General features: G+C 42.5%; 1 protein-coding gene across 1 annotated transcript in view; it reads right to left on the bottom strand.

The window, feature by feature from the left end:
• Window positions 1-286: 286 nt before the first annotated feature.
• fam135b (family with sequence similarity 135 member B) overlaps window positions 287-26,924 on the bottom strand; it is a 374,606-nt gene continuing 347,968 nt past the window's right edge. Inside the window, exons 17-20 of the mRNA XM_043687860.2 lie at window positions 24,233-24,384; window positions 15,366-15,476; window positions 2,781-2,894; window positions 287-1,493 (exon numbers count right to left, since the gene is read on the bottom strand). Coding sequence (XP_043543795.2) covers window positions 1,288-1,493; window positions 2,781-2,894; window positions 15,366-15,476; window positions 24,233-24,384 — 583 coding nt within the window. The 3' untranslated portion in view covers window positions 287-1,287. The remainder of the gene's footprint in view (window positions 1,494-2,780; window positions 2,895-15,365; window positions 15,477-24,232; window positions 24,385-26,924) is intronic.

Genomic DNA, 26,924 nt, shown 5'->3' on the forward strand with positions numbered 1-26,924 from the left:
ATTAATATGGGATCCTGTTCGTAAGTATGAGCATATGTAGGCCAGATGTTCATACATTATGGACTGCCTGTACATCCAAACCAACTTCCTTTCCCTATCTTCCACAAAAGCTAAGGCTTTGGGTTTATAATGAACTTGAACCACACTATATTTTTTCTGTGAGTGCTTCACCTGAGTGAACATAGCAAAATTAATAGTCAAAATTAGAGTGGTGATGGAAAAGCACAGCAGGTCAGGCAGCATACGAGGAGCACAGAAATTGCCCTTCATCAGGATGCCCGAAACGTCTATTTTCCTGCTCCTCATATGCTGCCTGACCTGCTGTGCTTTTCCAGCACCCCTCGAATCTTGACTCTAATCTCCAGCATTTGCAGTACCCACTTCTGCCATAGCAAAATAATATTCCATTCCCCAGTATTGATGTTCCTCACAATGATCAAGGCATAAATAATTTGGTTTTACTTTAGTCATGAATCACTCACTCAACACGACCAAGGTAGACTCACAAAGTCATCAGCCTTTGCATTTGCTGAGTTATGAATAAAATTAATCCATATGTTAATGAAAAATTAATGAAAAACCCTGGGGTGCCCTTCACACTAACTAATACAAGAAACAGCAGGCACAAGGGAGTAATTAATTTTCCAAACTCATAGCTGGGAGTCAGGAACCATTTGCACACTAATTGATATCACCTAAACCTACAATAACACTGCCCACGTGTGATTATTCTTCTTCACTCATTATTATACAGGTCCCTCATCATTGCATGGAATGGTTCTCATAAAGGGGAAATGGACTGTTGTAGGGGGCACTCGGGATTAAACTGGCACAGGTACGGACATGCAAGTAACTGAAGACATTTGTTGCATTTGGCTCTACTCAAAATTATGAGTTTCTGTTTGAGGAGCCAATGCAGTGCCATGTTTATTCCAGAGGAAGCAACCAACATTCATCTTTTATCACGTGGAGATAGACACATGACAGTTAAACAATAAATAAAAGATAAATCAGAATCTTCTACTCAAGCTGCTTCTCATAGAAAGCCTTTGCTCAATGTCTGTATGTATTTTAAGGCAGGAAAGTATTTATAGATAAGTTTAATCTGAAATGTAAATTATTTTTCGTACTATTTACAATACAATCATGTTTTTCACATGGGTTAATAAATGGATGTTTGTAATCAAGAATCAAAACCGACTCAAGTCAGTGCTTTCCGACAAGAAAACATCTGAAAATGCTGGAATATTTTGGGGTGCTCCGAATGAGGAGGAGAAACTTGGGGTGCTACTTGAAGTAGTTTAGACCTGCCACCAGCAAAAACTTTTCCAGGAACAGTTCAGAGTCCAGGACGGCAATGTGAGCTGCCCGTCCAATCAATGCGTTGGCAGTGTTTGGCAGTGCATGGAAAATATCATAGCGTATCAAAGTGCAGTCCTCAGTCTCTGTCACTGGCCGAAGGAGATTGTTGATCATTTCAGTGTAGACAGAACCTGTTCCAGCAGGAAAAGGAAACATTAGGAGAAAAAGAAATGTATGATATTCACAATAGAAATTGATATTTCAAAGACATACGATTACTTGCGAGCCCGGAATTTGAATATTGCTGTAATTGTGACACGTTGCTGAAGCTTTTCTACCTGCACTCATCAGGACAAATGCAAAGAATGCCCAATTCAAATGACCTTACCAATTAATAATACAGGAGAAAAGGGTGCTGATTGGCTGACAAGTTGATTCTGAATGGGTCAGCCATTGCAATGGAAGAAAACGATATATTTTCAGCTTCAGCTGCATAAAGAAGATCATAAGACATGGGAGTGGAAGTAAGGCCGTTTGGCCCATCGCGTTGACTCTGCCATTTAATCACGGCTGATGGGCGTTTCAATACCACTTCCCCGCATTCTCCCCGTAGCCCTTAATTCATTGCAAGATCAAGGATATATCAATCTTTGCCCTGAAGACATTCAATGTCCCAGCCTCAACTGCGCTCTGTGGCAGTGAATTCCACAGGCCCACCACTCTCTGGCTGAAGAAACGTCTCTTCATTTCCATTCTAAACTGACCCCCTCTAATTCTAAGGCTGTGCCCACGGGTGCTAGTATCCCACCTGACGGAAACAAATTCCCAGCGTCTGTGGGATACGCTATGATATTTTCCACGCACTGCCATGCATTATCTTGTAAGTTTCTATTAGATCTCCCCTCAACTTTCTAAACTCTAATGAATACAATCCCAGGATCCTCAGCCGTTCATCGTATGTTAGGCCTACCACCCGGGTCTGCTTCCCCTCGCTTCCTCACCCGGGACTGATTCCACTCGTTGTCTCACCCGGGACTGCTTCCCCTCCCTGTCTCACCCCGGACAGCTTCCCCTCTGTCTCACCCGGGATCATCCGTGTGAATCTCCACTGGACACGCTCCAGTGCCAGTATGTCCTTCCTGTGGTATGGGGCCAAAAACTGGACACAGTATTGTAAATGGGGCCTAACCTGAGCTTTACAAACTCTTAGTAGCACATAGTTGCTTTTACATTGCAACCCTCTTGAGATAAATGACAACATTACATTTGTTTTCTTAACCACAGACTCAACCTGCAAGTCAGCCTTTAGAGAATCCTGGCCTAGCACTCCCAGATCCCTTTGTACTTTGGCTTTATGAATTTTCTCACCATTTAGAAAACAGTCCATGCCTGTATTCTTTTTACCAAAGTGCAAGATCTCACATTTGCAAAGGAAGGAAGAAAGGAAGTAACAAAACAAAGCACAAGGAGATATTTACCAGTCTGTCTGTCTTTTAGTGCTGTCTTACACATTTCAATCCGGGCAGAATGAAAAGGAACATATCGATCCTGCGTTGATGCCACAAGCATGACATTCTTGAAGTACTGCAGCCCTACGTCAAAACAAAAGATTTATAATTAGAAGTTTGATTCAAATAAAGCATTTGGTTTTCAATTATTAGAAGTTTTTACTTCACTCATTTCCTTCTCAGTCTCACTAGGTCTGCTGGTACTGAGAAGGATGATCGTGACTAACCCCCATATCTGTCAAAAGCAACAATGAGCTGAATAACAAGAGTCTAATGCAATCCAGATCTGAGAGAGGAGAAATGGAGTTCTGGGTTCTAAGTAAGCCAGTAGGATCTGTGAAATTAACAGAATCCAAATTGAAATCTGTGTGCTTTCATCCACTCAGTTAACTTGCAGGAAACACACATTATCAGAATAAACAAGCTTAGTTAATTTTGCTAGGGACAAAACTGCACCTGGTGGAATCCAAAGTAGACAGACTCTAGGCTGGAAGAACACAGCAAGCCAGGCAGCATCAAGAGGTGGAGAAGTCAATGTTTTGGGTGTAACCCTTCTTCAGGGCTGAGGGTGGGTGTAGGGGAAGCTGCGAATAAAGGGAGTGGAGGGGGTAGGGTGGTGAAGAAGGGATAAGTGAAGACAAACAGAGGGTACGATTGACCTGGTTGGTCAATGGGAGGAATTAATCCGGTTGGTGGCAGGGAGGGATGGAAGGGAGGGGGAGGGGCTGGGAAGAATGTCGGGGGGTGGGAAGGGAGGTTATTTGAAACTGGAGACCTCAATGTTGAGTCCTCCGGGCTGTAGATGTTGTTCCTCCAATTTGAGGTTTGGTTTGTTGTGGCAATGAAGGAGATCAAGGATGGTCATGTCGGAGAGGGAGTGGGCAGGGGAATTAAAATGGGCGGTGACTGGGAGGTCCGGTCGACCCCTGCGGGTCCAGTTGAAATGCTCGGTGAGCTGATCCCTAAGGTTATGCTCTGTCTCCCATGATGTAGAGAAGGCCACAGCGGGTGCAGTAAACTAGGTAGGAGGAGAGGCAGGTGAACCTCTGTCTCACCTGGAAGGACTGTTTGGGGCCATGGATGGAGGTGAGGGGGGTGGTGTACTGGCAGGTTTTGCATCTTTTCCGGTTGCAGGGGAAGGTACCGGGGTGGGGGGGGGGGGGGGGGTGTTTGGTGGGGAACATGGTGCAAACCAATGACTGGTGAAGGGAATGGTCCTTGTGGAAGGCAGAGAGAGGTCGGGAGGGGAAGATGATCTTAGTGATGGTGTCCAGTTGAAGTTGGTGGAAGTGTTTAAGGATGATGATTTGGATGCGGAGACTGGTGGTGTGGTAGGTGAGGACAAGGGTGACTCTGGTCTAAACACGCCCCTCCCAACACAATAAAGAGTGGTGAAGTGAATAGAGATGGTGTGGCGGAGGGCTGTCTGGATGACGGTGGGAGGAGGTGTAGTCCAGGTAGCTATGGGAGTCTGTGGGTTTGTAGTAAATGTCTGTCTGGAGACTGTCGCTGAATATGGAAATGGAGAGGTCAAGAAAGGAAAGGGAAATAGACTAAATGAATTTGAGAGTGGAGTGGAATTTGTGAGCGAAGTCAATGGACTGCTCCAGTTCAGCTTCGGTGCTGGACGCGCATCGATGCAGTCATCGATCTAATGGTGGAAGAGTTGAGCTACAGTGCCTGTGTAGGTACTGAAGAGGACCTGTTTGACACAGCCGACAAAGAGGCAGGCGTAGCTGGGGCCCATCGGGTGCCCATGGGTTTGGAAAAATGGAAGGGAGTTAAAGGAAACATTGATGAAGATGAGGACCAGTTCAGCAAAGCGGAGTAGAGTATTGGTGGAGGGGGACTGGATGTATCTGTTAGAGAGGAACAGGCAGAGGGTATGGAGGCCATCCTTGTGGGATTTGAATGTGTATAAGGACTGCACGTCCATAATGAAGATAAAGCCCTGGGATTTGGGGAGCTGGAAGTTACTGAAGAGGTGGAGGGTGTGGTTGTTGTCGCGGACGTAGGTGGGAAGTACCTGAACCAAGGGGGAGAGGATGGAGTTGAGATAGGACGAGACGTGTTAGATGGGCAGGAGCATGCAGAGATGTTGGGTTGGCCGGGCCGACTGAGATAGTATGTTCATGGGTGGCTGACAGGTAGGGTAGTCAGTGGACTGGGTAGCAGCTGGCTAGTTTGAAGGTGAGGTACATTGGCAGCTAGATAGTGTCATTCCCCCTTGTCCTCACCTACCATCCCACCAGTCTCCACATCCAACGTATCATCCTTAAACACTTCTACAAACTCCAACTATGCCCCACCAAGAACATTGTTCGGTCTCCCCAAAGATGTGGTCTTTTCTACTTTGGGGAGACCGAACGTAAACTTAAGGAATGGTTCACTGAGCATTGCAACTGGGTCTGCAGGGGCTGACCAGACCTCCCAGTCACCGTCCATTTTATTTCCCCTTCCCACTCCCTTTCCGACATGACCATCCTTGGCCTCCTCCATTGCCACAACGAACCACAAATTGGAGGAACAACAGCTCATCTTCTGTCATGACACCCTACAGCCCGGAGAACTCAACATTGAGTTCTCCAGTTTCAAATAATCTCCCTTCACATCCCCCGACTCCCTTCCCCACCCCTCCCTCTCCCTTCCATTCCTCCCTGCCACAACCGGATTCATTCTTCCCATTGACCAACCAGGTTAAATGCTCTACTTGTCTTCACCCATCCCCACCTCACCACCCTGCCCCTGCCGCCTCCTTTATCTGCAGCACCCCCTACATCCACCCCCAGTCCTGAAGCAGGGTTACATTTGAAACATTGACTCCTCCACCTCCTAATATTGCCTGGCCTGCTGTGTTCCTCCAGCCTCCTGCCTGTCTACTTCAGTTCATTTTACTGGCTGTCAATCATGATGGGCTTCATCCCACCTGATTCACTGCAATTGATGGACAAAACATCTCCTGATTTTCCAATAGATACTTGCAATAAATATAATTCGCACTCAGTGTTGCAGTCCACGAATATCTCTGGTTTAATGAGTACAATGCACCAAGTTGTCTCGATGAGTGTGGCTTGAGCAACATCCAAAAAGCTCAATGCAGGCAGGAGGCTGGAGGAACACAGCAGGCCAGGCAATATTAGGAGGTGGAGGAGTCAATGTTTCGAATGTAACCCTGCTTCAGGACTGGGGGTGGATGTAGGGGGTGCTGCAGATAAAGGAGGCGGCAGGGGCAGGGTGGTGAGGTGGGGATGGGTGAAGACAAGTAGAGCATTTAACCTACTTGATCAGTCCCCCCACCTAGATGAATAAAAGAAATTCATCAAACTTTGAACACATCTTTCAAACTCACAAGCTCTATTATCTTGAAGCAGACACATAGAAACACCACCAATTTCAAGTTTTCATGTGAGCCACACGCTGTCCTGAGTTGAGACTCTTATCAATGTTCCCTCTCTGTTGCTGGCTCAAAATACTGAAAGTCCCTTCAAACAACAATGTAGGTTCATTGCAGTAATTCAGGAAGCAAGCTCATCTCCAGCTGCTCAAGAGCGGTTAGGGATGAACCACAAATCCTCGCCTTGCCCACGATGCTCTAATCCCATGAAAGAATAAGAAAAGGTTAGGGGACTTTAACTGGGTCAAACATAATGATTAATTTGGCATCCTTGATCTGATCAACATCCAATGTCTCTGGCTGGACAGCAAATGTACAGGATGTTACATGAGGAGAATCAGGTTGGGTATCTCTTGCATATAGGGGAGACAGTGGCGTGATGACCATGTTGCTGGACAAGTAAACCAGAGCTAATGCTCTGGGATCAGAAGTATAAGCCCCTCCCCTCCCCAGGGTGGCATTTAAATTCAATCAATGAAAACGGAATTGAAAGCTAGTTCCATGGTCACCAACACGGAGGAAATCCCCAATTGTTGTTTCACTAATGCTCTTCAATGGATGGAAGTATGCCCCTTACCCAGCCTGGCCGACATGTGACTCCAGACCCACAGCAACATGGCTGACCCTTAACTGCCCTTTGAAATGGCCTAGCAGGCCACTCAGTTCAAGGGGAATGAGGGATGGGAACAAATGTTGGTGTTGGTAGTGGTGTCCGATGGAAGAATAACAGGGTTAAAAAAAAACCCTCCTTCGGTAAATAGGTTGCTTACAATTGTTCACACATGAAAAGAACTTGATTATGGATGACTGTACCCTCAGAGGTTGATTCAGTCATGAAAGAGTTTTCAGTAAAGGACGAAAACAAATCAGGAGTAAAGATTTTAAAAATCCACACTTTGAATGCACACTTTGACTGATTCATAAGGAGCAAAATATTTCTTCAAAAAAGTGAAATGACTGCAAGCATTGAAAACAGAATGCATATCATATCATGCATAATTCATAGAATCCCTACACAGTGTGGAAACAGCCATTTAGCCCAACAAGTTCACACTGACCTTACGAAGAGTAACCCACCTAGACCCATTCCCCTACCCTATTGTTCAAGAATTACCTCTAACTAATGCACCTAACCTACACACCCTAAACACTAGGGGCAATTTAGCATGGCCAATTCACCTAACCTGCACATCTTTGGACTTTGGGAGAAAACCGGCGCACCTGGAGGAAACCCACGCAGACACACGAAGAGTGTGCAAACTCCACACAGTCACCCAAGCCGGAATTGAACTTGGGTCCCTAGCACTGTGGGGCAGCAGTGTTTACCATTAAGCCACCATGCCGCCCAAATGCCTCTACTTTATTTAATTTTGCATATGTGTTGATACAGAGCCGACTGAGTCATAGCCTCTAACTCTTTCACAGATCAGCATTGAAACAGTAACTATTTACTGAATGAGACATTTAACTCCCTATTGTTTGGGACAGTGTGCATTGGGCCATGTGAACAGATTATATTTTCTTCACATTTTTGGGATTTTTGACATTTGTGCACTATGAATTGAGTAATTTTCAGTGGTTGCACAGTACAACCACTGAAAATGGCATCCCTGGGTATTTATATTTCGCGAGGCTAGTGCAACACTTCTACTTTCCACATCACCTTTATGGCCACTTAAAAGACCTCTTTAAAGTTTAGTGCCACTATATACCTAATAATGATTAGCTTTTTGTAATGCCCTGCAGACGCCTGCAATGGATTTCACACAGTCCAAAATTATTTTCACTTTGCACCCACATCAGTCGATAGAAATAAAAGGAAGTACAATGTTCAATTGATTTCAGCATTTAAATTCCTCTGAATGACATTAATTCCTAAATGATCAAACTCAGCTCTGAAGAAGTCAAAATATTACTTTTAAACATTATGTATTGTGAAAATTTCAAGCTCCTTGAGTAAGCAATGTAAAACAAAATATTTTCAGTTTGTGTACAGACGTTGAAACCAACATTACTGATAAAAAGTAATGATTCAAGAATTTGCAATCTGCAGGCACCTTGTGCAAATACCCGGTCTTTGCTTTTGGGCTTTAGATATGAACATCACAGGATTATTTAACTGTGGGGCAAGAAAGTTTGAAACTAATCGTGTTCGAATATCCTTAGACTTTTCTGCTTTAATGTTTGCTGATATGTGGAAACAGCATAATTATTGTTGAGAAACAGAGAGAACAAGCAGATCATTAAATATCTGACTCACTGGAGACCTTATCATTCAATCCTTAATTGTAAAATGCTCACGTTTACCACTAAAGAACTGCTAAATGAAAAGCAGAAGTTGCTGGCAAAGCTCAGCAGGTCTGGCAGCGTCTGTGGAGAGAAATCAGAGTTAACATTTCGGGTAAAAGTTCTGACGGCGGGTCACTCAACCCCAAATGTTAACTCTGATTTCTCTCCACAGACACTGCCAGACCTGCTGAGCTTTGCCAGCAACTTCTGCTTTTGTTTCTGATTTACAAAATTTACGTTTTGAGAAATGAAATAGTCTATTTCACTCATTCATTTCCTTTTCTTGACTTTTGCCTCATTTATAATTCATGACTCTATTTAAAAATAAAACATCCTTAATCATATTGCTTTTAACTCTTCTTTTTTCTTCTTATCTGACCCACAGCGGAGTTAGGACTCAAAAACGTCCTGAACAACCATTTTAAGTCAAATACTGTCAAGCTAGCAGTGACGCAATGTCATCCTGTTTTCACCTTTTGTCAACATTGTCAAAGTAGATCATTCATCTCATTGCTGGATAGGGAATCTCACAGCATACATATTGGAAGCTGGATCTGCAATCTGAAATAGCAACTTTCTAAGTAAATCGTTATTAGGTGTGTTCTTTGAGGTGTTTCAGAGAACAGTAATAGTGAAAGCCTTTTCTGGGTTTATGTCTGTATGCCTCAATTTTTATCCTGACAGTGATGAACACTGGTAAATTTTATTTGAAAAGTCCTCTGCTGGTCCTTATTCAGCTGGCAAGGTACAAATCAATAAGCAAAAGCTGAGATCAAATTGCCAGGAGCTCTGAGAAAATTGAGACTGCTTGTTCGTCTGCACCATGCACCCATCACAGAAACTTGAGGGCTGTTCTCAGATTCATGATACAACTTCAGATGATTTCACATCCCATATTTCAGAACAGAACACTTTGTACTTGGTTATCAGCAGTAATGAGTTTTGTCTTGCAGATTACATTACTTCTTGCCGAACTGCAGTTAATAAAGCCGTCATCACAACATTTACAGGGGCACTATGACTTGCAAGAACATCTGTTTCAGTATTTTTGACAGATGTTGGTACTTTGTAAGAAGCTACTTAATATTGGTGCATATGCTCATTAATAAACACAGCTGCCAACAACATTGATCTCTTTAAATCACATAAATATTGCACATTTTTCATGGTGACTTATGCTTTTAATAGTAATTTGGATAGCAATTTTATTTTGCAAGCTTTTTGTCCAAGCCGACAGTTTCAGACAATACTTTGCTCAGGATTACTCTCAGGAATGCTCCAATACTGGGTTGAGCCAAAATCCCTCTAAATATTCTTAGCAAGTGTCCTGGTCACCAGCTCCATTCTCCTCAATGAGAATAGTGTGAAACCGCTCCAGACCTTGGTACCATGCTTAGAGGCATTGAGTCATAGAGATGTACAGCATGCAAACAGACCCTTCGGTCCAACCCATCCATGCCGATCAGATATCCCAACCCAATCTAGTCCCACCTGCCAGCACCCGACCCATATCCCTCCAAACCTTTCCTATTCATATACCCATCCAAATGCCTCTTAAATGTTGCAATTGTACCAGCCTCCACCACATCCTCTGGTAGCTCATTCCATACACGTACCACCCTCTGTGTGAAAAAGTTGCCCCTTAGGTCTCTTTTATATTTTGCCCCTCTCACCCTAAACCTATGTCCTCTAGTTCTGGACTCCCCAACCCCAGGGAAAAGACTTTGTCTATTTATCCTATCCATGCCCCTCATAATTTTGTAAACATCTATAAGGTCACCCCTCAGCCTCCGACGTTCCAGAGAAAACAGCCTCAGCCTGTTCAGCCTCTCCCTGTAGCTCAGATTCTCCAACCCTGGCAACATCCTTGTAAATCTTTTCTGAACCCTTTCAAGTTTCACAACATCTTTCCAATAGGAAGGTGACCAGAATTGCATGCAATATTCCAACAGTAGCCTAACCAATGTCCTGTACAGCCGCAACATGACCTCCCAACTCCTGTACTCAATACTCTGACCAATAAAGGAAAGCATACCAAACGCCTTCTTCACTATCCTATCTACCTGCGACTCCACTTTCAAGGAGCTATGAACCTGCACTCCAAGGTCTCTTTGTTCAGCAACACTCCTTAGGACCTTACCATTAAGTGTATAAGTCCTGCTAAGATTTGCTTTCTCAAAATGCAGCACCTCGCATTTATACCTAGGTCATCACCAAGACGAACATCTCCAAAACAACAGCAAAAATGGCTTGCATCTTTAATCTAAAGAAGCATCCTAATGGACTTCACAAACATGCTACAAGAGATAAATTCCCAGAAAGTCACATTCACAGATATCTGGGCTAATGTGAAGAACCTTTAAGTAGTAATTCAAGGAATGAAAGAGAGTTTGGGGCCATGGCAGCTGAGAGCGCAGCCACCCATGGTGTGGCAGTTAAAACCAGGGTTGCTTAAGGGAACAGAATTAGAGAAGAGCAAATTTCTCAGGAGTTGTGTGGGAGAAGGAAATTACAGAGATAGGGAGTGTTGAGACAACATCAACAGGGATAATGATTTTAAATTGGGGGTGTTGCTTAACAGAAGCCCCTATGGGTCAGTGAGTGATGGGCAAATGGGACATGATACAAATCAGACAGTGGGCAGCAAAATTTTGAATGACCTCAAATTTAATGTGTGAGAGGCCAGGAAGAAATGCATTGGAATGGTCAGGCCTAGAGGTAACAAAGGCTTCAGACATTGCTTCAGTGGGTGAAATAAAAAGTCTTATTGAGGGTTCAGGTCTAGGATTGGAATTGCAACTCAGGGTCAATAAGTCTGTGAACTGTTTAGTTCAACTTAACATAGCTACAAGTTAAAAAGTGGGAATCGGTAACTAGGGCATGGAATTGTACGAGGAACTGAAGACAATATTCCCATTATTTAACTTGAGGAACTTCATCCAAAACCAGTTAACAGCCAAGCAGTCTGATTATTTAGAGATGAAGGAGGATGACAGATAGTGGTCAAGAATAGCTTGGTGTACCCCGTATTCATGTGAAAACTGATTTTGCCTCTTGTTACTGTTGGCTTTGGCTCACTTTGGCTTTGGCTCACTTTTTTTGTTATCCAGTCAGAGGATGTGGGCCTGAAGAAGGTAGCGTTGAAGAGAGAGTTAGAGAATTTCTGCAGTGCATCTTGTTGATGGTACACACTGCTTCTCCTGTGCGTCTGTGGTGGGGAGAGTAAATGTTTGCGGACGTGGTGGCACTGGACAGGTATTAATGCAGGGGGTAGTGTGGCAATCACATAACATCAAAGGGAAAGTATTCTTAGCTTCAATACAAACTTGATATTTGTCATGACCCTGGCTGCTCGGGCTATGATATACTGAGTGAGAGATTAATCCATGGCCACTTCATCAACACGGACGATCACCCTGAACTGAAGCTGTACTTTTTCCTGTCATTTGAGAGCAGCTAAAGGTAAGCTCTATTGTAAACGGTCATTGACTTTAATTGTGCATTCACCTACATGCCCTTGATACCATTTTACAGCATCTGTGATCAATATCTCAACTCTTCACATCCTGCTGCTAACCTTGTCGTGTTCACAGGCATTAACTACTATTCCCTCTTTTTCTCCCCATCTGCAGCTTGCCTTGGCCCTTGGCTACACTTGAAAGGGATGACTTGAAGAGACCGAGCCTGGGTCTGCAGTTATAACTTGAATACTGGAGTTGATCAGACCCAGAGAAAGCAAGCAATGTTTGGCGTGGGAGTTAGTTTATTCTGGAGTTTTATATTCTGTGAGCTGTCTTTTTTATATTGGCTGTGCACCTTGAATGACATTCTCAATACAGCATCTTTCAAATTCTTAAATATGTTCTGCAATTGATGTTGCCATATACACCATCTGAAGCACAAAGTCCCATCTGTATGGACTTTTATATCCAGTTAGACCCTGAGGAATCTATCTGGGAAGCATCTCTGTATTGCACTACAGACAGTCACACTTACTGCATATAGATGGGTCTGTCCAAGCTGTGTAGTTGCAAATATAGGCACTCCAATATTCTGCGCACAGCAATCAGCGTCCTGACACAGATCACAACATTGGCTGCTGATGACAGAAGCCACTACCACATGGACCTCAGTGGTCCACACAGAAGATAAAGAAACTCAAGAGAACGCTGGCCATAATACACATTTTCATAGTGCTGCAATTACAACAGGAATCTTGACCAGTATGGCGGGCTCCCAAACCAATAACGCTTCAACAACGACGGATAATACTGATCCTGAAATTAGTAACATCTTCTGGTTTCAATTCCCATCACAAACAAGTCTTTCACTGATCCTGTGCTACTGGCTTTTCCTTCTGGGAAACCAAGAGAGTTGCTTTGTTTTGGATGATATCAAGATTCCTGAATGGCTTTGGAGCAGCACTTATCCAGGCAAATGGGAAGTATTCTATCACGCTCCTGACATGTGCATTGTAAGTAGCGGACAGGCTTCATAGTGTCAGGAGATGAGTTACTCACAAGAGATTCCTAGTCTCTGACCTACTCTTGTAAACACAATACTTATGTGGCTCGCCCAGTTCACTTTCTGGTTAGTAATAAGCCACTGGATGTTTACAGTAGAAACTTCAGTGAATGTATTCCATTGAATGCCAAATCGTTAGAATAGTGAAGAAGGTGTTTGGTATGCTTTCTTTTATTTGTTAGGGTATTGATACAGGAGTTGGGAGGTCATGTTGCGACTGTACAGGACATTGGTTAGGCCACTGTTGGAATATTGCATGCAATTCTGGTCTCCTTGGAAAGATGTTGTGAAACTTGAAAGGGTTCAGAAAAGATTTACAAGGATGTTGCCAGGGTTGGAGAATTTGAGCTATAGGGAGAGGCTGAATAGGCTGAGGCTATTTTCCCTGGAGCTTCGGAGGCTGAGGGGTGACCTTATAGATGTTTACAAAATTATGAGGGGAGTGGATAGGGTAAATAGACAAAATATTTTCCCTGGGGTCAGGGAGTCCAGAACTAGACGGCATAGATTTAGGGTGAGAGGGGAAAGATATAAAAGAGATCTCAGGGGCAACTTTTTCACACAGAGGGTGGTACGTGTATGGAATGAGCTACCAGAGGACGTGGTGGAGGCTGGTACAATTGCAACATTTAAGAGGCATTTGGATGGGTATACGAATAGGAAGGGTTTGGAGGGATATAGGCCGGGTGCTGGCAGGTGGGACTAGATTGGGTTGGGTTATCTGTTCGGCATGGATGGGTTGGAACGAAGGGTCTGTTTCCATGCAGTACATCTCTATGGCTCTATGGTTAGATACACTCTTTTTGGAGATGGTCATGGTATAATACTATTATTGGCACTTGTCAACCCAAGCCTGAATATTATCTATTACCATTTGACCATGAATTGTTTCAGTATCTGAGGAGTCAGAAATAGTGCTGAACATTGTGCAAAGAGCAGGGACCATCCCCAACTCTGAACTTCAGATGGATGGAAGGACCATGTAAGGGTCTCAATCTGGGCAAAGGCAGGTAGGCCAAGTTAGGCTATATTTCATTTGACTAAAAGTATGTCAAGGTCGAGATGGACGGAAGGCCAGGCTGGGTGTGTTCCAAAGACGTTTTACAATTCCTTGCTACTCACTTCTGCCCCACTCATCAGTTTCCCCTCTGCAAGCCTGCATGTGAAGCACTGTAATGTTTTATCCACAGTGATTTAAACCTGGCCGGAAAATTAATAAATGTGTGTGATTACACACACATTAATAGATATCAGAGAGGATCACAGAATAGCAGATATTAATGATTAACTAAATAGTGAGCTGAGCTGTGCATTTAAACATATTTCAAGCTAAGCCTTAGATTGAGTTTGCCAGCAGTTTCCAATACGTTTTCGCAACTCTGAATCTGAAATGTTGTACCAATTAAGATTCCAGATGGTGCATGTTTAACTTTCCATTAGCATTCCACTGGTTTTTCTTCATGATACTGTAGACTAACCTGTGCTGTATCATGTCAAACTATATTGCAGCTTTGATCATGATGGATTGATAGTCCAGTCTTCAAAGGAACAAACGGTTAAAAACAAATAGACTGTGCCGCAGGGTTTTTAAATCTTTGTTGTGTTTCTGAAATCACGAGCCAGCATTACACATACTTAAAAGAAGAACTGAAAGGTTTCTTGGAAGAATTACTTGATTATTTATGTTTATACAGTTTTCAAAGGGAAATAAAACTCTCACAAATTCAGCTTTTAATGTGTATGCAATTTAAATCTAAAATTTAAAATTTATGTATTATTTAAGTAGAAAAAAATGAATAATTAGTTTAGCTTGTGCAATTCTGTTCAATGCACCATATTTTCTGTCAATCGATACAATGAATACCTAGCAGAAATCTAAAATGGATTTTCGCTGGCTATTTACCACAATCAGAATTAATCATTAGACATGAACTAAGTTATTTTTGCAAGTCAGAAAGCAGAAGATGTAATTTTAATATCACCAGGAATGTGAAACTATTAGATGTTTGGAAAAGAAAAATAAGAGTGTAGAAAGTGCTAGAACTGTTGCAGATTCCTATTCAACACATAACAGTGGATATCAGATGAAGAAAGGCTCGACTGTGATGTTGACTTTGATTGACTCATTTCCAAACAGCAACATCAAGGGTCAAGGGCTAAACATATACTTATGTGAAGTGTGGAAAGTCATCTTGCATTTGTTCATCAGTGCCTCAGCTTTAGTTATTTTTGTTCAGAGCAGCAAGGAAACAGGAAGAGATTGGAGGTGGGAAAGGGAAAACGTCAGCATGCGCTTCAATGGAATAATACCCAATTGCTCGAAAATGCACAGATCACATAGCACCTACCTGGCTTTTCACTGAGTTTATACAGAAAAGTCTTGCGAGGATCAGCTTGGTCCTTGAAGGTTAATTGTAACAGTGAGCTAGACTTTTTCAGCTTCTGCATGAGCCAAAGACCTAAATTGGTGAAAGGGCACAATCAGTTACTGAGAAATCATTAAAGCCCAAGCACTCCCCCGTCTAGTTCAGACAATGACAAGGAGAGAAGACAAGTTAAGTCAAGTCCTGATTAAGTGATGCACAACTTGATTTTTAACGCACACAGAATGTGGGGAGATGGCTAAAGCAAGTATTATTTGAAGCAGGCCCAGGGAGAGAAATTTAAGGTTTTGGTGCTTCTCCTGTTTCTAGGCATCTCATTCCCCCAATATCTTTTGCATTAAAAATCCTCCTTCCATCCATCAGGTCTCCCAAATCAGGAATAATTGCCAGAGTAGGGTCAAGCTGCTTTAATCAACCTGATCAGATATGTTACAACACCCCCATGACAGACAAGACTTGAATGCAACCCTTCTGGCCCATAGGTACAGACACTATCACTGTGCGATAAGAGCGTCTATATTTTTAAGCATCTTGTTATGACACACTTCCACAGCCATCATGTCCTGAAGTGGGAACTAAGCCTGGATCTTGTGGCCCGAAAGTAGGGACACTAACACCGTAAGTCCATCTGCAAATCAAACCTCTTAACTTCTGTAAATGTGTCCAGTTCACTCGATTTGACAGGTTCACAGCCTTTCTGTCATTCTCACTGTCCCATAGACTCTCTCACACATGTATATAGGAAACCCTGGCCACACCATGATTGAGTGATTATGGAGAAGCCAGGAAGGGAAAAATATAGTGGGAAAACAAAACAGAGGATCAAAGGCTGGTGTGTGTGTGTGAGGTCAGTTTCAGTTCAGTATCAGTATTGGAGAAAGTGGGATTTGTAGATGGGATAATGTGCAGCACAAGCATATTATGGATGGTATTCTTGCCAAGTGTATAATGAGGCAAGTAGAAATGTTTTTAAACTAAATCATGGGGCAAGAATCAAACTTGGGAAGTTATGGTAAATTAAAGAGTCAAGGCCAAAGAGAAAGATACTAATAAAAGAAATAATAAACAGACTGCTGCAGGAAGTGATAGAGAGGGCAAATTGAAGAGTCAACCAACAGATGGATTTACAATTTATAAAGAAAACAAAAAGGAAAAAAAAAAACTAAAGTGAATAAAACTAAAACTGAGTGTACATCATGTTTGAAACAAAACAGTTAGAAATGAATAAATACAATAGAATGAATAAATAGTTGCTTAGTGGGCACGGTGGCGCAGTGGTTAGCACTGCTGCCTCACAGCGCCAGAGATCCGGGTTCAATTCCCGCCTCAGCCGACCGACTGTGTGGAGTTTGCACATTCTCCCCGTGTCTGCGTGGGTTTCCTCCGGGTGCTCCGGTTTCCTCCCACACTCCAAAAATGTGCAGGTCAGGTGAATTGGCCACGCTAAATTGCCTGTAGTGTTAGGTGCAGGGGTAAATGTAGGGGAATGGGTCTGGGTGGGTGCGCTTCGGCGGGTCGGTGTGGACTTGTTGGGCCGAAGGGCCTGTTTCCACACTGTAAGTAATCTAATCTAAAAAAAAATCTAATCTAAAAAAAACAAAAACAAAAAAAAAAACAATGCGGTAGCAATGACAGAGACATGACTGCAGAATAGCATGGATTCGGACCTGACATCAATACTGGATATGGAGAAATGACTGGAAAATAGGAAAAGGTGATAGCGTTGGTCCAATCGTTCATGACTGCATTTGCACAACAGAGAGGGATGAACTAAATTCAGGAAAGCAAATGTGGAAACAGTTTGGGTAGAAAAGAGAAATGATAAATGCAAGATCCACTTATGGGAGTAGTGTACAGGCCCTATAACAATATTCACATTGTAGGGTTGACTATATAGGGAGAATTAATGGCTCAATTTTTTTCTGCTGGCCAGATAGTCATTTTTGACGCATAGATGATAGTTACACATGGGGACCCTGTAGAGTCCCTGAAGTAGCAGACTTCAGGTTGCCTAGAAAACTGAACATTCATAGGGTAATTTGCCAATTGCTTGGAACCCTCTTCAAGTGTCCATTTCAATCAGAGAATGTACAGGCTTCTGCTGCAGTTAAGTAAATAGTTGCTTGGGTCTGTCACAAATCTAAGCTGAAAAATGTGTTGCTGAAAAAGCACAACAGGTCAGGCAGCATCCAAGGAGCAGGAGAATTGACGTTTTGGGCATAAGCTCTTCTTTCTGAAGAAGGGCTTATGCCCGAAACATCGATTCTCCTGCTCCTTGGATGCTGCCTGACCTGCTGTGCTTTTCCAACAACACATTTTTCAGCTCTGATCTCCAGCATCTGCAGTCCTCACTTTCTCCTACTCTATTACAAATCTAGGCTAACTCTTGAATAATTATCAAAGTGACTCCACAACCTCCCACATTGACATCCAACTCCACCTCCCCCAGATTCCTTATATCTGCAGAACCTGATCCAGCGCAACCCTTTATCCTAAAGGCCTGACAGCCCCTGTTGCCAGACCTGACAACTCCGCCTTCACCACTCCCCATATCACATCTTTTTCCTGCAGCTAAACCTGAAATCCAAACCCCTCTGGAATGCTAACACCTCATATTTACATTCTGACAAATGCCTTGGAGTGCAGAAGTGTTAGTGGAAAGCAAACACATCACAATCAAATACCACTCCCACCCTGGTTCAACTCTCTTCCACCCTCTTCTGTCAGGCAGAAGATATAAACACTTAAATACATTTACGGACAGCTATTATCAGACCTTTGAATGAACCTCTCAAATGTTAATGTTGATCGCGCTCTCTGCACCTTCTCTGCAGCTGTAACACTGAATTCTGCACTCTGTTCTGCTACCCTAATGCACTTTGTATGGTATGATCTGCCTGTAGAGCATACAAAACAACACTTTTCACTGTATTTCGGTACATGCGACAATAATAAATCCAATCAAATCTTTCTCGTTACAGTCAGTTTGCTGTATGCTGTGATTTCAAGGTTCAATATTATAACCATCCACTTTGAAAGCTCCTGACATCTCATCCACAGCAAACTCTCCCACTGGATCCAATATTTCCCAGTCACCCTGACCTGTGCTAAATACCTGGGCCCCTTGAGCCTTGGCACCCAACCCTACCGATCTGGCACCATATTTACCTAACACTGTACTACCTACCAACCTGACATCCCATTTAGAATAGAGAATGGGCGATTTTGTTTTTCCTTAAAGTGCTGAGAGTTTTTGGAACTCCTCTCTTGAAAAGATGGTGGAGGTAGAGTCCTTGAAAATTTATAAGGCAGAAGTGAATAGATTATTAGCTTTATATGCAATTGTTTGTCAGGGATGGCAGGAATGCAGATTTGAGTTTACAATCAAATTGGCTATCATCATACTGATCAGCAGAGCAGGTTCAAGGGGCTGGATGTCAAGATTAGAGTGGTGCTGGAAAAGCACAGCAGGTCAGGCAGCATCCAAAAAGCAGGAAAATCAACATTTCGGGCTTTTGGACCAAAATGTCGATTTTCCTGCTCCTCGGATGCCTAATCTTGACTCTAATCTCCACCATCTGCAGTATCCAACTCCTCAAGGGGCTGAATGGCGTACTCCTGCCCGTAGTTAGTATGATTGTAGGCTTAACCTTACCTTCAGTTCTAGCAGCCTGGAGTCCATCTGAAGGAAATTGAAGAACCCAACAATGCCCAAAATGAGCAGTGCACAATGTCAGTAAGAAGGGAGAGATTGGCTATCTGGCTGCCTCCTACTCAGCTGTTCAGAGAAACTTAGATCATTGGCTGACTAACCAATAAAGCCTGCATCAGGTTGGCTATTCTCGCTACTCAATGTCCAGATTGACAGTCTACTCAGCCAATAGATGGGCTCCCAAAGGTTTGAGATTCAGTAATTAGCATAATTTGCACCCACATATCTCAGGCCTTGCACCGAGTTTCTGGGAAGGAATGAGGCAGTGCAACTGCTACTGGAATGGGTAGCAGACATTGTGTTTACACCTTTGGAGGAAAGTAATATTCAAAACAACAACAATGCCCAGAGGTGAACCAAGAAGAGAGGCAAGAAACAAATCAATGGAAGGATTTGGAGGCTAGAATTAAAGCTGATGCAGTCACCCTCTGCTCAGCCCCAACTTTGTGTTTTGTTATGATTTAAAATTTTGAGTTATGAGTTAAAATTTAGAAGAGGCAAAAGAAGTGGTTAGCACTGCTGCCTCACAGCGCCAGAGACCCGGGTTCAATTCCCGCCTCAGGCGACTGACTGTGTGGAGTTTGCACGTTCTCCCCGTGTCTGCGTGGGTTTCCTCCGGGTGCTCCGGTTTCCTCCCACAGTCCAAAGATGTGCAGGGTCAGGTGAATTGGCCATACTAAATTGCCGGTAGTGTTAGGTAAGGGGTAAATGTAGGGGTATGGGTGGGTTTCACCCATGGGTGGGCGGGTCGGTGTGGACTTGTTGGGCCGAAGGGCCTGTTTCCACACTGTAATCTAATCTAATCTAATCTAAAAAATGAATGGCATTTGAAAAGTGGTTCATGAAGGTAGCTCACCACCACCTTCTCGAGCAACTAGGGATAGGCAGTATATATTGGTCAGACAACAACTCCCAAATCCCCTGTAGAAAACAATGACTTTTTTTATTGGTATTGTCTTATTTACGTTTGAGAAGTTACACTTTGTATTGTCAATGTGACCATGGATCAAGCAGATCTTGGCTAAGCAACTAGATGTTCAAATTGTTCAGTGCCTCACACGTGTAGTCCATTGAGCAGATGAATTAGAAGTTGGGGTGGTGATGGGAGTGGCAAAGTATAAAACTATATGAAGTGCGCAGTAAGCTTCCTGACTTTCTTTGCAAGGTGCCTTGTTTAGTTTTGCAGAGGACACTGATGTCATTGCAATGTCAGTGTATGAGTGATCTCCAGGACTGAGGTAATGGTCCCAGGACATGGGTTCAATTGCAAAAGAGAAGATAGTGGCATTTAAATGCCATTAATAAATTTGGAATTGAAATCTTGTCTCAGTCATGGTGCCACAAAACTGCCATTGATTTTTTTTGTTAAAAACCCCATTAGGTTTGCTAATGTGCTTTAGGTAAGGATATCTACTATTGTTATCTAGTCAGAGCGAAATGTGACTTGATACCCATAGCAATGTCATTAATCTTTACTGCCTTCTGAAATAGCTCTAGCTAGTCCCTCAGACCAAGGGCAATTAGGGATGGGGTAACAAATTCTGACCTTGAGGTTGACATTTCATGATGAAATAATTGTCAAAAGACTTTTAGAGGCCAATTCAACAGTGGAAGTATTCTAAGATGATTTGTAAGCTCCAATCTGAACAGAAAAGAAAGCAGTTGTTGTGACTTGGCTGAACCAGTTTGTTTTCACTTTTATAGATATTTTATAATCGATATGTTAGTGATTCTATAACACACTTCTGGGACAGGTGTGGCTTGAAACCAGGCCTCCTGAATCAGAGCTATGGACACTGTTACTGGGCCACCTCAGCTCCAGCTTTTTTTTTTAAGCTAGCCTTCTCTGCCTGAAAGCAGCTGGAGCCTAAAATAATCACTTGCCCAGTTCCAGACCTGACGACGCAGTTTTTTTTTTTGACAGCATTTGATTGCTATGGCAGGTAATGGGACTTCCACTACAATTAAAGTCAGTTCTTTCACCATTCAGTACTTGAAATGTGTTGTAACATACAGTTTCTTGTCTCAGAAACGCAGTGGGGAATGAGCGTGGCTCGTGCTGCTGCCTCAGTGTGACACTGCGATTCCCCTACACTCAATACAGTCTGAATGAGTTTGCCAATTAGTGTGGAATTGTCGCAGATGGGGTGCTGTGAATCTCATCACTGGCAATTCAGTCAGGCAGCCAAATTCATCGCATGCAGCAGCTTTTCAGGAGAAACATGGAGAGTGAGAGAAAACGAACACGAAAGAGGCAGCAAGCAAGAAATATTTAAAAAAAGAATCCACATCATGAAAAATGCAGACAGAGAATGACGTCGACATTCTTAAACACAGAAACCGATAACTTGCATCTATCTGAGCTGGATTATTCTGCAAATCCCAGAGGTGAAAGGACAGTGTGCTCATGCTGACTTGACTCTTAAATCTCTCTGCGAACAAATTGAGTCTTGATAAAGATTTGTTTAAATCTGATTAGCATCTGAGTAGATTTGAATTGCACACAACATGGTTTAGTATAAAACTATGGGAACAGCTGTTGTCTAAGATCACAACTAAACTATTGCTGTACGCTCAGCAATCTGTCATTGCCTCTAGTGCCTTTCATCAGCCAGCATTTGTTTCCAACTAAATATAGAGAAAAGAAACTCTATTTCCAGGCAAAAAAAACAACAAAGAATTTCAAAAATCTTTCCTGAAGAGACTTGAATTTACTAGAAGTACACACTTGAAATATCAGCGAGAATGTTAGCGTGTGAATAGCATTTTTTCATGATGACAATTAGGGCTACTTACTGAGATTGTTTGTCATAAATAACTTGGTAGTCATACATGAATAATTAATCAGATATTAAAGTGACTGGGTGAAGCAAAGAGTTTTTACCATTCCTGACCATGAAGGTGTCCCCTTACTGTGTCTGCATTTGTTTATCTTCCAGTCCCTCAAATTAGTAGTATTATTCAAGGTTGACCTTGGACAATCATCTCTTGAACGAACATCTCATTAATTGAAAGTTTAAGATGCATCAAAGCAATTTGTAAATATTCAATTGAATAACTTTGTGAAATTAGAAAGAAAAATCAACAAATCTGCTGATTTATCATAGAATCCTACAGGAAATGTACTTCATATCTTTTCTGTCTTAAAGGTACTGAATATGAATGAGGATTCAAATTTTAATAACTTTTTAATTTTCATATTAATAGGAAACCCCTGAAGGTCAATGACAATAGGGATATTTGGCAAATGGGAATTATTATGGGATGGAAGAAATGCACAAGATTTTAAAAGTGGGAGTTTATGTTTGGATGTGAAGCTGGAGGGAGCAGATAAAAGCAAGGATTATGATTTTTGCAGCCGTGGGAGTGAGGGGAGGGAGGTGACAGACTGTGATGAATGTTAAGTGGCCTTGGCATGTATACACTGCAGTGTTTGACCTTTTTATTCAGAGTTAAACAGGAGACGGAGGATTTATATGATTTGGTTTTGCTGGAGCTAGTGACTGGTGAGGAGGATAAACACCGTTAGGTTTGGAGGAGAAGCTGAATGGTTTCTGTTGGAAGAAATTGACTTATCCAGTCAGCTGTCTATGAACGAGTGGCAAGTGAATGTTAGTCAGAGCATCCTCAGCATGCATTTGGGGATATATATTGGTTCCCCATCAACAAAAGTATCACCAGAGATTTTCTTTTACAACCAGTCATTACAATCCTTTAAAGTATACATCACCATAGTTAGATATCTGCCATGAACCATGAATCATGCATCATGGTTCAGTCCAACCCCAATCCATGCCAACCACGTTCTTAAACTAAACTAGTCTCACCTGCCTGCACTTGGCCCATACCCTTCCAAACCTTTCCTAATTATGTACTGATCGCAATGTCTTTTTAAATGTTGTGATTGTACCCAAATCCACCACTTCCTCAGGCAGTTCATTCCACACAACCTACCCTCTTTGTAAAAAAAAAATTGTTGCGCATGTCTTTTTTAAAAATCTTTCCCCTCTCTCCTTAAAAATGTACCCCCTCATCTTGAAATCCCCTATCTGGGGGAAAAAGACAGCAACCACTAACTTTATCTTATACGTCTCATTATTTTATAAATTTCTATCTGGTCGTCTCTCAACCATCTCAGCTCTAGTGAGAAAAGTCCCAGCCTATGCAGTCTTTCTTTATAACTCAAATTTTCCAAACCCAGTAACATCCTCGTAAATCATTTCTGAACCCTCTCCAGCTTGATAATACCCTTTCTATAACTGGGCAACAGGACTGGATACTAATGTCCTGTACAAACTCAACATGATTTACCAACTCCTGTACTCAAAGGTCTGAGCAATGAAGGAAAGCATGCTTGGAGTACTGTATTTTAGTTGGCCTTTTAGCAGAAGGATATTATTAAGCTGGAGAGGGTCCAGAAAAGATTTACCAGGATGTTGCTAGGAATTAAGTGTTTGAATTCTGCGGAGAGGTTAGATAGTTTGGGGCTTTTTTTTGACTGGAACGTCAGAGATTGAGAGGTGACCTTATAGAGGTTTATAAAATCATGAAGGGTATAGATAGGATGGATGGTATGTGTCTTTTCCCTATAACAGGGGATCTCAATACGAGGGGGCACATTTTTAAGGTGAAAGTAGAGAGATTTAAAAAGACATGAGGCAAACTTTCTACACAGAGGATGGTTCACATGTGGAATGAACTTCCTGAGGAAGTGGGTACAATCACTACGTTTAAAAGACATTTGGATAGGTACACAAATAAGAAAGGTTTGGAGGGATATGGGCCAGGAGCAGGCTGGTGGGACGACTTTAGTTTGGTCAGCCTGGACTGGCTGGACCGAAGGGTCTGTTTCGTGCTATATAACTCCACATGAGGCCTCCTGTACAACATTACATTCCAATTCCTATACACAAATTCTGAATAAGGGGCAAAAGCATGCTAAATGCCTTCTTAACCACCTTGTCTACATGCAATCTTCAAAGAACTATGTACCTGGACCCTTGGGTCTCTGTTCTACAACAATATAAAAGGCCCTACTTTTAACAGCATAGTATTGTATAAAACCCATGGCGTGGTCTTCATTTTATTACCAAAATAAATTTTAGTCTCCTCAACGTACCTGTGCTAACCAATGTGCTATTATTATACAGTGTTCCCAGATGTGGCCCAGAAAGTGATAGGAACGTATGCAGCTTGTTCAGGTAGCATCGAAACCTTGGTCGTGTCAGCACTGAGCGAATGATGATGTTGCCCAGTGAGTGGCCAATGAAGCTGCAAAGAAACACAGAAGATGAATTAAAACCTCAGAATACCTGACAGCTCCAATCTTGGCAGTGAACAATATATATGTGATGCTGACAATTAACATGGAGAATAAGCAAGTCCAGAGGCTGGAAACAAATATCAAGGTTGGATTATATTACAAAGCATGACAGCGGAACTGAAAATTAGATTGAGAAATCAAGGTGAATGATCAAGCCCTACAGCAGAAGGGCAAGCTAAAGTATGTTACAGTCTATATTAATAGCTGAAACCTAAAAGGAATGTTAGTGAAAACCTTCTGGTTACCATTTAGCAATTGCTAGAAATCATTAGCAGTGTGTTTTTTTAAAAAAAATGTTTTGTCACCAGCCAGGGTGTGGTGTTTTCCAGCTTCCTTTAAATGATTAAGTGAAGGACATTCTAGTGAGTAAAATTTACATCAGTGGGCCATAAGTAGCCCTTGAACATTTGCAAGTTCAGCTCAAGATACACAAGCAACACTTGTGTTTATGGTAATTTCTTCCAAGCACAGCAAATGTTGGAAAATTGGGCCATAAGCCATAGGTAATGTGCTACAATTTTTCAACATTCTCATCCATATCGAGTGGTAGTGTCTTCACGTACCTCAAATTAAAAGCAAGGGAAGCAAAGGTCTCTGAAGCATGATTTATGGCTCTTAGAATTGGGCTTTCAAAATTTTTGAAGAGCAGTGTGTTTGGCTCTGCAGCTCTGAAGAGATTAGCTTCCCTTTCCTTTGCTGTTTTCCCTTTCTCCTGATGATTATTGTAGGGGGTGCATTGGTAGATTTTATCAACAACATTTATTATTGCAGTTTTTATTTCAATCACGTTGAAATGTTTCCTTTCTGTCTGAAAGAATATTCTTTCTCTATTATCTGAATAACCAGAAGTGGGCTATCTCTGACAAACTGACAGGATTTCAGCACAACTGGAGTGGATGCAGGAAAACAGGATTCAAGAAAAGGAGTTCTTCCAATTCTACCTTTCATAAAAGCAGCCTGAATCACAAAGCGCCTAAGAACAGAGTGCAGACCACGGTGGGCTACCAGTCAAAATTAATTTAAAGGTGAAGCATTTCTTGCTCCTGCAATACAGTATTGGTTGTAGTGTAACAGGTTGACAGGTGATGAGAAATTTGTCAGTTGTTGGAGAAAGGAAAATTGTACAGACAGTTGAAGCAGTGGAAGGTGCAGGACTGTGGGGAGAAATCATGGCTCTGTGAGTCTGCTCCCAAAAACAAAGCACGTGACACAACCGGCCTCCTCCTCCTGTACTATAAATTTAGATAGTTCCAAGGCAGATCAACAGACAGCTGATATGCACTGATCTTATTTCCCATTACACAACTCTTGAAACACCTAACCAACAATGCTTAGAGGCAATTGTCTCCACAGGCTCTAAATCAGTGGAGAGACAATTACAGAATCCAACCATATGCTATGCCGTAAGTAGTCAACCTGGCAGTTCCGTCAACGGCACTGCAGGCCTCAATATTTTTGGCTCCAGCTCATTTCAGCCGAGTATTACACTGTCAGCTTATGTAGCCACAATCAATGCAGCCAACAAGCAAGTGAAGCAACGGTTATGATCACAGCACTTTTGACTCATTTGTTGTTGAAAAGAAGCATGACCCTGCTTGCCAATATGACTCCTGTGTAGAAGAACTGATGCCACTCTTGCGATCATCTGTCCAGCAGATTCCTGCTCTTTAATTTTTGCCAACATGTCTTGTTTGCCCTGGCACTTCAACTTCACTGACTACATTCCCTCTGGTGGGTGTGACTGTGTTGGCACTGGTGTATGTTTGTGAAACACAGGACCTTTTGCAGCATAGTGTTGCTGTGATATGAAGGGAGATGATAGGAAGTCACTTTTCCAAGCTTAGACCAAACATAAAGGAGCAGGTGCTTCAAGGGACAACTTCGTGCAAGCCTCATGTTGGAAAATTCTACACACAGGGAGCAAGAGATGTGTGTCTGAGAATGTAAATCCTAACTTTCAAGGGAAGGGGCTGCAGGTGACTGAGCAAAATCACACAGGCCTCAACTGTTACACAGCAAAGGTTAACCATATTTAAACAGAAGTAGAAGTCCACACATTTAAGTGAGAGATTCATTTGTTTGCAACAGTGCATTAAACTCATTAAATTAGATTACTTAGTGTGGAAACAGGCCCTTCAGCCCAACAAGTCCACACCGATCCTCCGAAGAGCAACCCACCCAGACCCATTCCCCTACATTTACCCCTTCACCTAACACTATGGGCAATTTAGCTTGGCCAATTCACCTAACCTGCACAGTTTTGGGCTGTGGGAGGAAACCAGAGCACCCGGAGGAAACCCACTCGGACACGGGGAGAATGTGCAAACTCCACACACAGTTGCCTGAGGCGGGAATTGAACCCTGGCCTCTGGTGCTGTGAGGCAGCAGTGCTAACCACTGTGCCACCATGCCATGCCTTACAGGTTACAAGCTCTCCACATTTATTCAACTAATTCAAACCCAATTAACTCTTAACTAATATATACCA

This window comes from Chiloscyllium plagiosum, unplaced genomic scaffold (assembly GCF_037043375.1).
Source record: "Chiloscyllium plagiosum isolate Xiang-an unplaced genomic scaffold, Cpla_swu_hap1 HiC_scaffold_4, whole genome shotgun sequence".
NCBI lineage: Eukaryota > Metazoa > Chordata > Chondrichthyes > Orectolobiformes > Hemiscylliidae > Chiloscyllium > Chiloscyllium plagiosum.